Source organism: Arachis ipaensis, chromosome B6 (assembly GCF_059453495.1).
Source record: "Arachis ipaensis isolate K30076 ecotype BB chromosome B6, ASM5945349v1, whole genome shotgun sequence".
NCBI lineage: Eukaryota > Viridiplantae > Streptophyta > Magnoliopsida > Fabales > Fabaceae > Arachis > Arachis ipaensis.
The window spans coordinates 72,107,523-72,121,902 of NC_142441.1; the positions used below are offsets into that span (position 1 = coordinate 72,107,523).

At 36.0% G+C, this 14,380-nt stretch overlaps 1 protein-coding gene across 1 annotated transcript; it reads right to left on the minus strand.

The window, feature by feature from the left end:
* Nucleotides 1–9,280: 9,280 nt before the first annotated feature.
* Nucleotides 9,281–14,117, minus strand: LOC148561294 (uncharacterized). Its single transcript, XM_088491631.1, has 3 exons — nt 12,527–14,117; nt 10,168–10,429; nt 9,281–9,895 (listed from the first exon to the last, which is right to left on the minus strand). The coding sequence occupies exons 1-3, from the start codon at nt 13,612–13,614 to the stop codon at nt 9,719–9,721; spliced, it is 1,527 nt and encodes a 508-aa protein (XP_088347757.1). The 5' UTR covers nt 13,615–14,117; the 3' UTR covers nt 9,281–9,718.
* Between the last annotated feature and the right edge of the window lie 263 nt (nt 14,118–14,380).

Below are 14,380 nucleotides of genomic sequence, written 5' to 3' on the forward strand. Positions count from 1 at the left end.
TTATTCTCGAATTTCTGGAAGGAGGTCGAGCTCTTCTTTTTGAGCTTGCACATTGTCGACTTCTTTGTAGAATTTTACCCTTGAAATTTCTTCGTTTACTTCTACAGGGATCATGGCTTCAATGCCATAGGCAAGTCTAAAAGGAGATTCTCCCGTTGCAGATTGGAGAGTTGTCCAATATGCCCACAAGACTTATGGGAACTCTTCATCTCATGTTCCTTTTGCGCTTTGTAACAATTTCTTAAGTCCTGCCAATATGACTTTATTTGTAGCTTTTGCTTGTCCATTGGCTTGAGGGTGTTCTACTGAGGTGAATTGATGCTTTATTTTGATATTTGCCACCAAGCTTCGGAATGTTGAGTTAGTGAACTAGGTGCCATTGTTCGTGTTAATGGAGTGAGAAACTCCAAACCTTGTGACAATGATCTTGTAAAGAAATTTTTGACTTCTTTGAGCTGTGATGTATGCTAGTGGTTCTGCTTCAATCCACTTAGTAAAGTAATCAATCCCTACTATGAGGTATTTCATCTGTCCGGACGTTTTGAAAATGGCCCGAGTCGGTCTAATCCCCATTTTTCAAAGGAGCAAGGAGAGGTGATGCTGATCAATTCTTCTGGTGGTGCCACATGAAAATTGGATTATAGTTGACAAGGAGGGCATCTCTTTATGAAGTTGGTCGCATCTTATCTCAAGGTCGGCCAGTAGAAGCAGACTTGTAACACTTTCTTCGCTAGTGAATTTGCCCCTAGATGATTTTCATAGATACTACTGTGGATTTCATAAAAAACTTTTTCTATCTTTGAAGTCGGGACACACTTTAGCAAGGGGGTAGAAATCTCTTTTCTATAGAGGACATTGTGAACTATGGTGTAATTCAGAGGTTCTTTTATCAACCTCTTTATTTCCCTTTCTTTTATTGGAAGAATATCAAATTTTAAATATTTGATAATGGGATTCATCCACCCTAAGTTCATGTTGGAAACTGTCCATGTGTTCAACTTGTTGACCTCTTTCGCCACTGAGGGAGATTGCAAGGTTTCTTGGATCAGGCTTATATTATTCCCTCCGGCTTTGTACTAGCGAGTTTTGAGAGTACATCAGCTTGGGTATTGTATTCTGAGTTATACTTTAGATTCCTGAAGCTGGGCTAACTGGTTTAGTGTTTTCTCCAGATGCCTCTTCATGTTGTGATTTTTTGCTTCATAATTGCTATTCACTTGTGAGATTATTACTTGAGAATCACTAAATACTGTTACCTTTAATGCGCCGACTTATTTAGCCATTCAAAGACCTACGAGTATCGCTTCATACTCATCTTGGTTGTTGGAGGCCGAGAATTCGAACTTTAGAGAAAATTCCATCCGAGTTCCTTTTTCATTCTCAAGGATAATCTCAACTCCGCTACCAGCTTTGTTTGATGAAATATCTACATAGAGACTCTAGGTCATGGAGCTCTTTTGTGGCTCTCCTATATACTCGGCAACAAAGTCGGCAAAAAATTGCAACTTAGTGGTTGTCCGAGCTTCATACTTGAGATCAAACTCGGATAACTCTACAACCCACTGCAACATCTGCCCTGCAATATTCATTTTTTATTGGATATGCTTCATGGGTTAATTAGTTCATCTTTTGATTGTGTGGGTTTGAAAATAGGGTCGCAATCTTCTAGAGGTTAAAACAATGGCATAAGCCACTTTTTCTATCTTCTGGTTGTTCAGTTCTGCCCCCTGTAGTACTTTACTTGTGAAATAAATAGGTTTTTGACCCTCCTCGCCTTCTCGAATGAGGGCCGAAGCTGTGGCTTTGTCAGCAATTTCCAGATATAGTATGAGTTCTTTGCCTTCCTCAGGTCGGATTAATATGGGGGCTGACTTAGGAATTTTTTGAACTCTTGAAAGGCTTGTTTACATTCCTGAGTCCATTGGAAGTGATGTCCTTTCTTGATGAGTGTGAACTATGGTAGGGACTTTAAGACTGATGCAGCCAGAAACCTAAACAAGGCTATAAGCCTACCATTTAGTTGTTGCATTTCTTTTAGGCAGATAGGGCTTTGTATTTCTAGAATAGTTTTACATTTATCTGGGTTGGCTTCAATTTCCCTTTGAGTGAGAATGAACTCCAGGAATTGGTGGGATTTAACCTCGTCTTGTGCTGCCTTATTGTGCTAAAGACCTCCATCAAGTTGAACATCAAGTAGGAATCATCTTGGTTTTAACCAGCATGTCGTCCACATAAACCTCCATCTCGTTTTCTGAGGTGTGTAGAAAATACCTTGTTCATTAGTCGTTGATATATTGTCCCGACATTTTTCAACCCGAAAGGCATGACAACATAGCAATTGGCCTTAGGGGTAAGAAAGGATGTTTTCTCTTGGTCTGGTTTATACGTTGAGATTTGATTGTATCTCGAGTAAGTATCCAAAAAGGAAAGGAACCTATATTCAGAAGCTGAATCTACCAAGGTGTTAATGCTTGGTAAGGTGGGCAAGCTTTATTGAGGTTGGTATAGTCGATACATATCTTCTATTTTCTGTTTTGCTTTTTCACGAGCACTATGTTGGCCAACCATAAGGGATATTTGACTTCCCTTATGAATCCAGATTCTAATAGGGCTTGGACCTATTCTTCAACGACTTGTGCTCTTTCGGGACTAAGCTTTTGTCACTTTTGTTGTATAGGTTGGGATCTCGGGTACACAGAGAGCTTGTGGCACATGAGGTCGGGGTGAATGCTAGGCATATCACAGGCTTTCTATGCGAAGAGGTCAGAATTTGCTCGCAGGATCTGGATAGGCGGCTCTTGTTTTAATTTTCCATCCAGATTTGCTCCTGTAGTTTTTCTGAGTTCGTGCCCTATTTGTACTTCTTCTATTTTTCCTTCGGGTTGAGGCCTCAGTTCTTCACGAGCTTGGAATTCTCTGAGTTCTATTGAGTTAACCTCTTTTTCCTTTACACAACCTCGCAAATTCAAGCTCTCATTATTGCATCTTCTAGCCAGCTTTTGATATCCCTTTATAGTCCTATTCCCTCTGGGTAGGAAATTTTATGTAAAGGTGGGAAGTTGATACTACAGCAATAAGCCAGTTAAGTGGTGTTCGACCTATCAGAGTGTTGTAGACTGATGCGACGTCAACTACAATGTAATCTATGCTCAGAGATTTTACTTTTGTTCATTTACCGAAGGTGTATAAAGGGATATGAATCCCAAAGGTCGGATAGGCGAGTCCCCCAAACCAAAGAGGGTATTCAGATATGCCTTTAAATCTTTTTCTTCCAAGCCCAGCTTGTCGAAAGCTGGTTTGAATAGTATGTTAGCTGAACTCCCCTGATCTATCAAGGTACTATGGAAGTTTGCATTAGCGAGGATCATATTTATCACTACAAGAACGTCATGTCCGGGCATGATAATACTCCGGACATCCTCCTTTGTGACAGTGATCTCAGGAAGGACCGGTGTTTCTGTTTCTTTGCCAACTTGATAGACTTCGTTTAAGTGCCTTTTATGAGAGAATTTTATTATTCCTCCGCTCTCAAATCCTCCAGCAATCATGTGAATATGCCTCTCAGGGGTTCTTTGTAGCTAGTCTCGCTTTTTTCTGTCATCTTCATCTCTTTTTCTTTTGCTACTATCTTCCGACCTTCCAGCTAGGTATTTATCTAGTCGACCTTTTCTGGCTAACTTTTCAATTACATTCTTCAAATAATAGAAATCATTAATGGAATGGCCATAACTCTTGTGGTACTCACAGCTTCGAATGGGTCTGAGAAGTGGTATTTTTTTCATGTGGCAAATTTCTTTGTAGACGTTGATAAGGGAGACTCGCAAAGGAGGGTAGGAGTGGTATCTTCATGGTTCTTCCGAGTTGTAGTCTTCTTTTTTCTTGGGCTCCTTCTCTTTATCTTTGGATTGGCCTTGGTTGCCTTGTCCTAATACAGACTTTCTCAATTTCTCCATGTTGATGTACTTCTCACCTGGTTCTTGTACCTCATACAAAGAGCTTGGATGTCTCTTTGATATGGATTATGAGAATGGACCTTCTCTAAGACTATTGACTATCCCCATAATTGTGCTTTCGTGGAAAAGTTCTGAATCTCTAAGCACGCTTTGTTGAACCTTTTCATATAGGTCCAAAGTGATTCTCCAAGCTCTTGCTTAACACCCAAGAGGCTTAGGGCGTGATTAGTTTTGTCCTTCTGATTGAAAAATCGGGTGAGAAAGCTCCTAGCCAGGTCATCGAAGCATGTGACCAATCTGGGTGAAAGACTATCGAACAACTTCATTGCTGCTTTTGTTAGAGTAGTTAGGAAGGCTTTGCACTGAGTTGCATCCGATGCACCAGCTAAGTACATACGACTCTTGAAATTGGTTAGGTGATGTCGTGGGTCGATTGTCCCGTCGTAGAGGTCCATGTCTGTTTTGAAAACGGGTCTTCTCCTCCCAGGGTGAATCTTCTGCCCCTGAGGTCGGATTCTATCTTCTCCAGTTTTTCTTCCAATTCCCTATGTCGTCTTACTTCACTTTGCAAGGCTCTCTCCGACTCTTGTTGTCATTCTAGCTCGTGTTCGAGCTGTTGCAGCCGATCTTGGTTCCCATGAACTAATCCTATGAGTTCTGTGGGGTCTCCTTCTCCTCTAGGTTGGCAGACTTCTGAGCTTATCTTTTAACTTGGAAGATCTCGGTTTTCATAGGTGTCTCGTCCTCTTTCAGGTTGTGGAGAAATAATAGTTGACTAATTGTTGTTGGGTTGAGCTTCTTCATATGCTTCTGATTCTAAGGCGGCATGTCCATCTGACGGTTAGTCGTCCGTCATTGTTGGGTGTTAAATTTCCAAGTCCTCGGCAACGACGGTAATATTGCGTCGATTACCTGAAACTGGTGTATTGGGCCTGAACGTGAGGTCCAGACTTCTTTGGGTGTTGGATCCAACGTCTCTGTGGGAGAGGTGCCATTGTCCGACGTCTTGAGGATGGGGTGGTACCTGCAAGGGATTTCGATACTTAAATTAGTAAAAGTTTTAGGCAAATTTTTAATAGATTAGAGTTAAGAAAATACCTAAGATGGAGGGAGTATTTATATAGTTTGGGTAGTGACCTAGTGGTCACCTCTGTAACCTCCCCTCCTACTCTAATGGGTAGTTATCTTCCCCTTTTATCTAAGGATTGTTTCGATCCCATATAAAGATTGAGCTTATTTATAGGTGTAGTTAAGGTTTTGCATACCAGGTTGGCCCCCTGAGGTCGGGCGTATTGCTAGAGTGCATTTGGCTTTGGTGATTGGACTTTGTCTGTTTTTGGGCCTGACTTTAAGTTTTGGGCTAATGTATAAACAAGTATTATTTTTGTTTTTAAGATTAGGAGTAAATTTTAAAGTTGTCCCTAATGTTTAAATTCGATTTAAGTCCCTAATATTTTAAAATTCACGATAGGATAAAATTGAGATGATTTTGAAATATTAGGGACTTAAATAGGACGAAAAAGTTAGGGATAAAACGATACGTTACTCTTAGAATAACTCCAAATCAAGTAAAAAAGTAAATTTTAACAAAATAAATTTCATTACGATTTTAAGATTTTTACTCATGATGGAATACTTGTAAATTATTTTAATTTTAAAATAAATTTTAGTGTTATCCTTCAATAATATTAATTTTTTTATGGTACGTAGTTATTAAATTACTTTTAATCACATCTAAGCAAATTATTCTTAAACACATTACTTTTATTCTAAGTAAATTTATTTTTTTAATTTTTATTTTTAAAAATTTTTACTCATCATGAAATATTTATAGAATAACTAACACATATAACTTGCAAAAAAAAAAGAGCATAGTATATATACAATAAAATATAAATAATTATACATTTTTATCTATAATATATTGAAATTTTTTAATATTTAATTTAGTTAAACTTTATTTTTAATTTTAAATAAATTTTAATTTTATTATTTAATAATATCAATTTTTTACAGAAGATAATTATTTAATTATTTTTCTAATTACATCTAAGTAAAATACTCTTAGTCACATTACTTTTATTTTAAGTAAATTTATTTTTAATTAAAAAATTAAAATTATTGAAGAAAAAATTAAATTTATTTAAAAGTTAAATAAAATTTAATTAAATTAAACATTAAAGAAGTTTGGTATATTAGAGACAAAAATATATAATTTATACTTTATTGTATATATCATGCTCTTTTTTTTTCTTTTTCCGAAAATTTATAAACTAGTATTATACAAGTATGAGTAAAATTATTAAAATCATAATGCAATTCATTTCATTAAAATTCATTATCATTTTACTTAATTTTTGATCATTCTTCTAAGAGTAATGTATCACTTTTATTCCCAACCTTTTTACCTTATTTAAGTTCTTAACGTTTTAAAATTATCTTAATTTTATTCCAGTGTCAATTTCGTTAACAAATCACTAGCGATAGGACAATATTAAGACGATTTTGAAATATTAGGGACTTAAATAGAATGATCTAAACTAAGGATAACTTTAAAACTTATCTCAATTGTTATAGACAAAAATAATACTTTACTTTTAAAAATATTATATATTACATAATAATATTTATTAATATTTAATGATTAATTATAGTAAAGTATGTTATATCATATCGTTTTAACAATTATCTCAACATACTAAACATTTTGTTTTAGATTTCTTTTTATTAAACCTAACTGCTTTCTTTAAAAAAAATTTCCCTTATATGACATAGTCCTAGGCATTTAAATGACTAATCACAAGAAAATTCAGTAGAAAGTCCATTATACAAAGAAAAGAAAAGGACAAAAGATTTCATAGACATTTTCGTCTCTCACCATTTAAAAATATTTTTAAGTTCTTGGCATCTCTAAAAATTGGACAAAAGGTCCCATAAACATTTTCTTCTTTTATTTGTTTTATGTTATTTTTTCACTTTTGAGGTTCATCAAAGATCGAACTCAAAACCTTCTGGACATAGAGCTCTGATACCATATCATGAAACTACTTATCCCAAAAATTTAAACTAATAGAAAAAAGTAATACTAATGGTTATATCTCTAACACTCCCTGCATAATCAAGTCTAGTCCATAATCTTTCTCTGATCATACCAAAGCTTAATACAAAGTTTTCATGGTATCAAAGTTCTATTTTTGAAAAGTTTAGAGTTCGATTCTTGGTGAACCCAAAAGTTAAAAAATAACATAAGACAAATAAAAAAGAAAAAAAAATGTCTATACAAAAATCAAGTAAACCCAAACATAGACTTTTACTTGAGGGAGAGTGTTAGAATTATAACCATTAATGTTACTTTCTCTTATCAACTTAAACTTTTGGGATAAGTGATTTCATGATACAATTCTTGGATTCAGTGGTTTCCACCTTTGTTTTCTTGGCAGCATCTTCAAATTGCATAGGAATCTTGGATTGGTACAGGTGATCTACAAGGTCGAGACTTTGAATTATAAGAAAAACCTGGTGTCTCTAGGTATTGAAATTATTATCCACCAATTTATCCGAAATTGAACAAATTGAAAGTTTAGTGGTAAATGGATCTAATAAGGTGATTGACATGATAGAAGAAGAAAAAAAAAAGAACAGAGAATTAATCAAAAACTTATGCAGAAAATGAGAATCAAGAACACAAGTGAGAGGCTCTAGATACCATAAAAACTTTGTATTAAGATTTGGTATGATCATAAAAAGATCATGAACTAGACTTGATTATGCAGAACCAGAACAGAGAGAAATTGAACTCTAGACTTGTAAAAAAAGACTGATATCATTATTGATTAATAGTGCATGTCACACTGTCACCACTTTACAATGAGCAACCCCCAAATATATGTAGCACACAAAAAAGAAGAAAACCAGAAAATATCTCTAACCGAAGAGTGCCAATTAAATAACTAATTAACTAACAAACTAATTCCTCTTAACACATTCTTACCAAATCAAAACAAAACAAATAGATAGCAATATTGAATCTGTTAAATCAGAATACATCAAAACAGTGATTATAGTCCATTCACCATAAACAATCTCTTGAATCCTGAATAATTCATGACACAACAACATCAAATTTAACTAACACGAAACACATTCACTAATTGCAAGAATTAATTAATTAGCTAAAAATTTATTCAATGTGCTCCACAACAATGCTCTTCACAAAATTTGTTCCTAATTTAAAACAAGCTACAATAACATACCATAAAATTAGCAAACCATACCAAAATTTTCTGACGGTCAAAGAACATTAAATTCAACTAACACAAATTAATTCCAAGAACTAATTAATTAGCTGAAATTAAAAAAAGAAAAAAAATAAAAAAAAGGTTCCTTGAAGAAGGCAAAAAGCGAGAAAAGACCTTATGTCAACCTAATTTCTAAATCAAAGATTCAAAATTCATTATAAAGGAACACAGGTTCCAATCGGCTACAAAACAATAGCCACAAAATTTTTCGACGCTTCCATGATCTCGTTCCTGTAGACAGGCTATGAATTGATATGAATGAAGCTTTTAATTTCTGCTCTAGAAAGTGCAAGATTTCTAAAGGAAAGATATGCCCAAGTGGTACAGGATCTGGATGGATATGCTGATTGGATTGCAAGAACATCACCAAAACGCTATGAGACAATCCTCCATATAAGATAAACACCGCAAGAACACAGGTTCCAATTAGCTACAAAACAATAGTCACAAGTGCAATAGTCCACTATAATTGTGTTCTGGAGTATGATGCTCATAGTCTTTATGGTGTTTCTCTCGGTCCATTGCAGCTTACAAAGCCCTCCAAGGCAAAAGGCCATTCATTTTGTTTCGATCAACTTACATCGCTTAAGGAAAATAAGTTGCGCATCGGACCGGCGACAATCAAGAATTTATATGTCCATTTTATTTTGAAGAAAATGGATTAATGTGTTCCATTTTGAAAACTCTCCCTTATATATATCCATAACAGTCAGGTCAGCACAACAAAAGCCACATCAGACACAAAAGCCACATCAGACTTTTTGCTTGCTGGATCTAACGGATCCATATAAACCGAAGAATATATATATATATATATATGTCCAACTTTTAAAAATGTCGAAGACTTAAAAATATTTTTAATAATGAGGAACAAAAAAGTCTACGGGACAAAAGATCAAATCCCTATTTATCTTTTTCTCTAAATAGAAATGTAACTATTTATCTCGCACATATCTTTTTCATGATAGATATCATTATATCAACACTGTTTACCAGTTAATGGGATCTACACATCACAAACTACTTCAATTTGGGGGAAAAATAAAAGATATCTCGTTATATAACCAAGCCACAATACAACAGTAGCTGGTTTGAGGTTTCACCTACAACACCAGCATTTTTACATCTACATAAAATTTACAAAAATGTAGTATAAGAGGACAATATTAAAAAATATATTTATAAAATAGTTCTTTTACCGTATGGACACCATCACCCTTCTCCCTCTATACATGACCTGTAGCTGATAGACGACAAATCTGCTTGTTCTCAGCCAGCTACCTGGTGGTAAGATTCCTGAAGCAAATCAATCAAAAGTTCAAAATTTGAAATGAAAGAGCGCGTTATGCCAAAGAGCTTATCCAAATGGGCGATGCGCTGTATGAACCATGTAGCCCAGCCACCACCCTCTGCTACAATCTCAAGCTTCTCTACTAACATAAAAGCAGCGGTCGATACTCGATAGTCTTACACAACAGGAATACGGAAGCTTTCATTGTTAACATGATTCATTTGCATTTGTACAGCCTTGACTGCGGCTACTCTAGCTGCATTGGCCGCTCTATTAGCAGCCGCTACTGCTCTGTTCACCCTTTCATCAACCTTGGCCACATCATATGCTTTCTCTGCTGCTCGTCTTGCTTCCTAGTTTTCACAAACAAAGCCCAGAAGTAGGAATTAAAACACAATGGTGTTAATGCTGGAGAAAGAACATTCAGAGCCTGTTTAGTTTGTATTTCCATTGTCTGTTTCCATTTTTAAAACATTAAACAAAATTTTATTCTTTTCACTTATCACTGTTTTCTCTTTTTCTTTCATAAAAATTATGAAAACTGAAAATAAAAACAGAAAATGAAAAAGAAAACCAAACCAGGTCAAGTGCTAATGTAAATTAACCATAAATAACAAGCACGTACCTGCACCACATTGAGTACTTTGGAATGATAGACAGCCACAGGAGAAACTGGATAAGCAGTGTTATGTGTGCTGGGGATGTCAAGGACTCCATTTTGCCAGTGACCAGACTGGGTTTCACCATTTCTAAATGTATACATTCCAAGTCCTTGCCTTCGACCTTCATGCCAGGCTCCTTCATATCGATGGCCATTTGCAAAACGGTATACCCCAAACCCGTGCATCTTGTCAGCAAAGTACTCACCAGCATATGTATCCCCATTTCTAATTAGCCAACAAAAATACCAAAAAAAAAAAAAAAAAAACTTCTCATGGTGAAGAAAGAATAAGGTGCATACAATTCCATACATAATTCAATTAAGAACGGGTCCCTAATGCAAGGACATATAAACAAAACCTGAAATAAGAATTCTTGCATTACATAAATAAGCACCACCAACTGCTATATGCCTAAGAGGTTAGGTCGTTAGGAGCAAACCGTGATTCACAAATTCTCAAGTTAAACTCTTAATTAGTTTAGGATTCTAGAATTCAAAAACAAGTTAACCCACACTCAAATTTGCTTTATGTCAAACTATTACGACTTTAAACTCTAATAAAATCAGTGAACTCTTAATTATACTACAGAGATTACAAATTCAAACTTACATAGTTTTTCTTTTCTTTTTTTTTTTTCCAAAATGTAAAATTTTGATCAGTTTTATTGGATACTTGAGTTGACTTGTTTATATCATGCAATATTTATTTTTTCTGAACTACAGAATAATAACATGTACAAATTATAAGATCATAGAACAATTGAGTCATGAACTAAGATATACTTTTGTAATGTCTTAAATTTGTTTTCAGATAACATTGAAATAGTTGAATATTAACTAAAACAGTAAAAATATAGTATTCAATTGTGTCCAGTTATGAAAATATTTTTTTAACTTGAATTTTTAGTACAGAAAGTCTTACAAGTCTGCTAGTCTAGATTACAACTTGCAATTTAATTATGTTGAGACTTCCCGAGCTTATTTATGTTTATAGGAACCTTGGATTCACATAGTCAGTTTTCAAGATAGAAAACAGTTGATGTCTTAGTAGATATTCAACAGAGTATGTACCAAGGTGAACTCATTATATCATACAGAATATAGCCTTATGTTTTTGAAACTAGATTGAAACAGGGAAAAAGGCATAAAGAGCCACTAAAGTTGGAACCGAATAAGTATTTGTATGACTAAAAACACCCAAAGGGTACATAAAAGTTTATAGTGACAGCATAATCAAAACAAATCCCAAAAAGATCTGGATAAGTTATCATGAGAAGAAGTTTAAAAACACTATCCTCTCAGAATAAGTAAGTTATTGCTTCTACTGATGAAAAGAAATTTTCAAAATCAAGCTTCTAGGGGAACAAAACAATTGTGAAGTCTTACAACCAATTCCATATTTTTCTTGTGAAGAGAAAGCAAAGACAATGGGTATAAATACTTCTAATTAGATAAACACGGAGAATATAATAAATTAATCATGTACAAGTTTAGTTTATATTTAAAATTTCAGACACCATTCCTTCATTTTAGTAGATATGTTTACCTCTTACTCCACATTAAAAAATAAATAAAAATAAAAAAATCCAAAATCTACAGCTTTGAACTGAGTAGATCTGATTGGTGTAATCAAATAAAAATAAATTTCTTAGTTCTTTCCTTGGTTACGCTTGTTATAAGAACATCCTCAAAACAATTGTTTCATTTTAGTGTAAAGAATGGCTAATCAGTATTTTTAAAGCCCTATAATGGTATTTTGATGAAACTTAAGTATAACGTTTTGCATGTTGCACCGACTTTAGACAACTCGAAGCTGCAAAAAAGGCACAAAATAAACCCTATTTGTGTAATCAATTCCATATGCAACAAATAAAATAGGCATGTAATCACGATACAATCATTCTTGATGGTAAAATCCTAACAAAGCAACACCAAGAGGACAAGAGGAGAACGTAAGCACGAACTTAACCACCCTGTTATTCAAATCATTGTTTCAAACCCATAGCAGATGCTCCAACACCAAACAATTCAACAAGCAAGTTAAGAGTAAGAGACCACAAAGATATCAATCTCTAAAGATGGATGATGCAACACCCTAAAACAAAATACACATATACTCAACTACTTAGAAGCACCAATAACAAACCATTTTCATCAGCATGTTAAAACAAGTAAACAACCACAAATACATGAAACTTTATTCAAGATGCAACACCAATTGGCAAACCTATTCATTAAAAACAACCCCAAAAGATATCAAATCCATCCAAAATTTAAATGCATCAAACAACTCAAATCAACTAAAGCAATTTGAAAAATTCACCTGAAATGGTAGTGACCAAGGCCATGCTTAACGCCCCACTTGAATTCCCCAACATACCTACTTCCGTCCTCACAAGTATGAACCCCACACCCATGGCTCTGCCCATTAGACCACTCTCCAGCATATACATCCCCAGTGTAGAACCTATACACACCAAAACCGTGCCGCAATCCTTGCCGGTACTGCCCCCGGTACCGGCTTCCCCTAGCCCAAGTCTCCACCCCATGCCCATCATACTTGCCATCAATCCAATCCCCCTCATACCGGCCACTCATGCTGTAATAATAAACACCACTCCCACAGCACTTTCCCTTGTGAAACTCTCCCTCGTAGACGTCGCCATTGCCGTAGACCTGCACCCAGCACCCGGACGTTGTGGTGGCGGCGGCAGAGTCGGGGGAGGCAGCAACCTTTTGGTGGGAACCGATGGTCCAAAAGACGGGGAGAGTCGGCGCCGGCTTGCAGAGGGAGGAAGGGGCCTTGAGGCCGATGGGGAGGGAGCGGGCGAGGAGGAGGCGGATGGATGGCAGCCGGGGGACAGCGAGGTTGAGGGAGAGGAGGAGCGCGGCGGAGAAGGCGAAGGCGGAGAGGAAGTCTAGGAGGAAGGAATGGGTCGGGTGGGAGACAAGGAAGTAGAAAAGGGGCAGCGAGAGGAGAAGGACGGCGCGGAGTCGGAGCCGAAGGCGGCGGAGGCGGAAGCAACGGAGGTGCTTGAGGCGGCGGAGTATCCGGTAGGCGGCGCTCCTGGCGGCGATAGTGACGGAGAAGAAGGCGGCGTTGTGGTGCTTGAAAGGGGAGGGTGGGGTGGTTGGGAATTGGTGGAGGGTTGGGGATTTGGAGAGGGTAGAAGGGGTTTGGGTCAATAACGGTCTCTTGTAGGGTGCAGATGATTGGGTTGCAGTTGTTGGTGCAGTTTTCTCGTTGTGTGTGGCGCTGCTTAATTGAGGGAAAACTTGATAGCTTTGGTGGTGATTATGGTGTTTCTGGTGAATTGAAGATGGGTGATGTAGTGGTGGTGTTGGATTGAAATCGGAAGAGACGCCAACGCTTTCTTTTCCGATCTGAACCTCTGATTTCTTCTGATGCATTGCATAAGGGAAACACAAGTATCTTCCTCTCTTGATTACTCTCACTCGATTCTTTCTTTACACGCCAGTCTTCCTTTTTTTTTTTTTTTTTTCTATGGCTCTCTGAATTTCTTTCTCCTTTGGCTTGGGCTCCGTTTGATTTTCTCCTCCCTTTTCCCCTTTTTTCTTTCTTTCTTTCTTTCTTGTGGATTTCTTTCTGGTGTTGGGGATAGCTTGCTTGCTTGCTTTCTATTCTACTCTATTCTAACTTCCTAATTTCTACGTGGGTTCGTGTCTCAGCTCTTGGTTTTGGCGTATGCTTTGGGTTTGAAATTGAAATTTTGTCTTGTCACTTTTCCTTTTTTTTTTTTCCAGCACTTTCTATTTTCTGCCAATCGGGAGGGATTGTGGCTTTAGCGATTCTCTCTCTCTCTCTCGAGTTATCTCAATGAATGTTTCGTGCTTGAGGATCGGAGCGTGCTAGGAGTTTATGGCAAATGATAATGGAAAATTGGAAGTGCAAATGCAAAAATGGATTTTTTATTTTTTATTTTGAACAAAAAAGTTAGAAGTAAATAAAAGAATATTCGGTAGTTGAAAGAATTTTTTTATTTTTTTATGTTTCAAACAAGATTACTTATGAAGATATCATTTTGTATTCTAAAAAAGTTGGATTCTTTTGATATATTTATAAGAAAAAATTGAAGTTTTAAATCAAAGCTAAATAATATTTTATAGATATTTTTGGATTTTGTATTTTTGTTTCATATATAATTTTGCAACATAT

Coding starts and splice junctions, on each gene's coding strand:
- LOC148561294 (XM_088491631.1), bottom strand. CDS start 13,614: ATGCATCAGAAGAAATCAGAGGTTCAGATCGGAAAAGAAAGCGTTGGC. Junction 10,430..12,526: donor CTTGGTCACTACCATTTCAG/GTGAATTTTTCA, acceptor TTGGCTAATTAG/AAATGGGGATACATATGCTG. Junction 9,896..10,167: donor AAGTACTCAATGTGGTGCAG/GTACGTGCTTGT, acceptor TGTGAAAACTAG/GAAGCAAGACGAGCAGCAGA.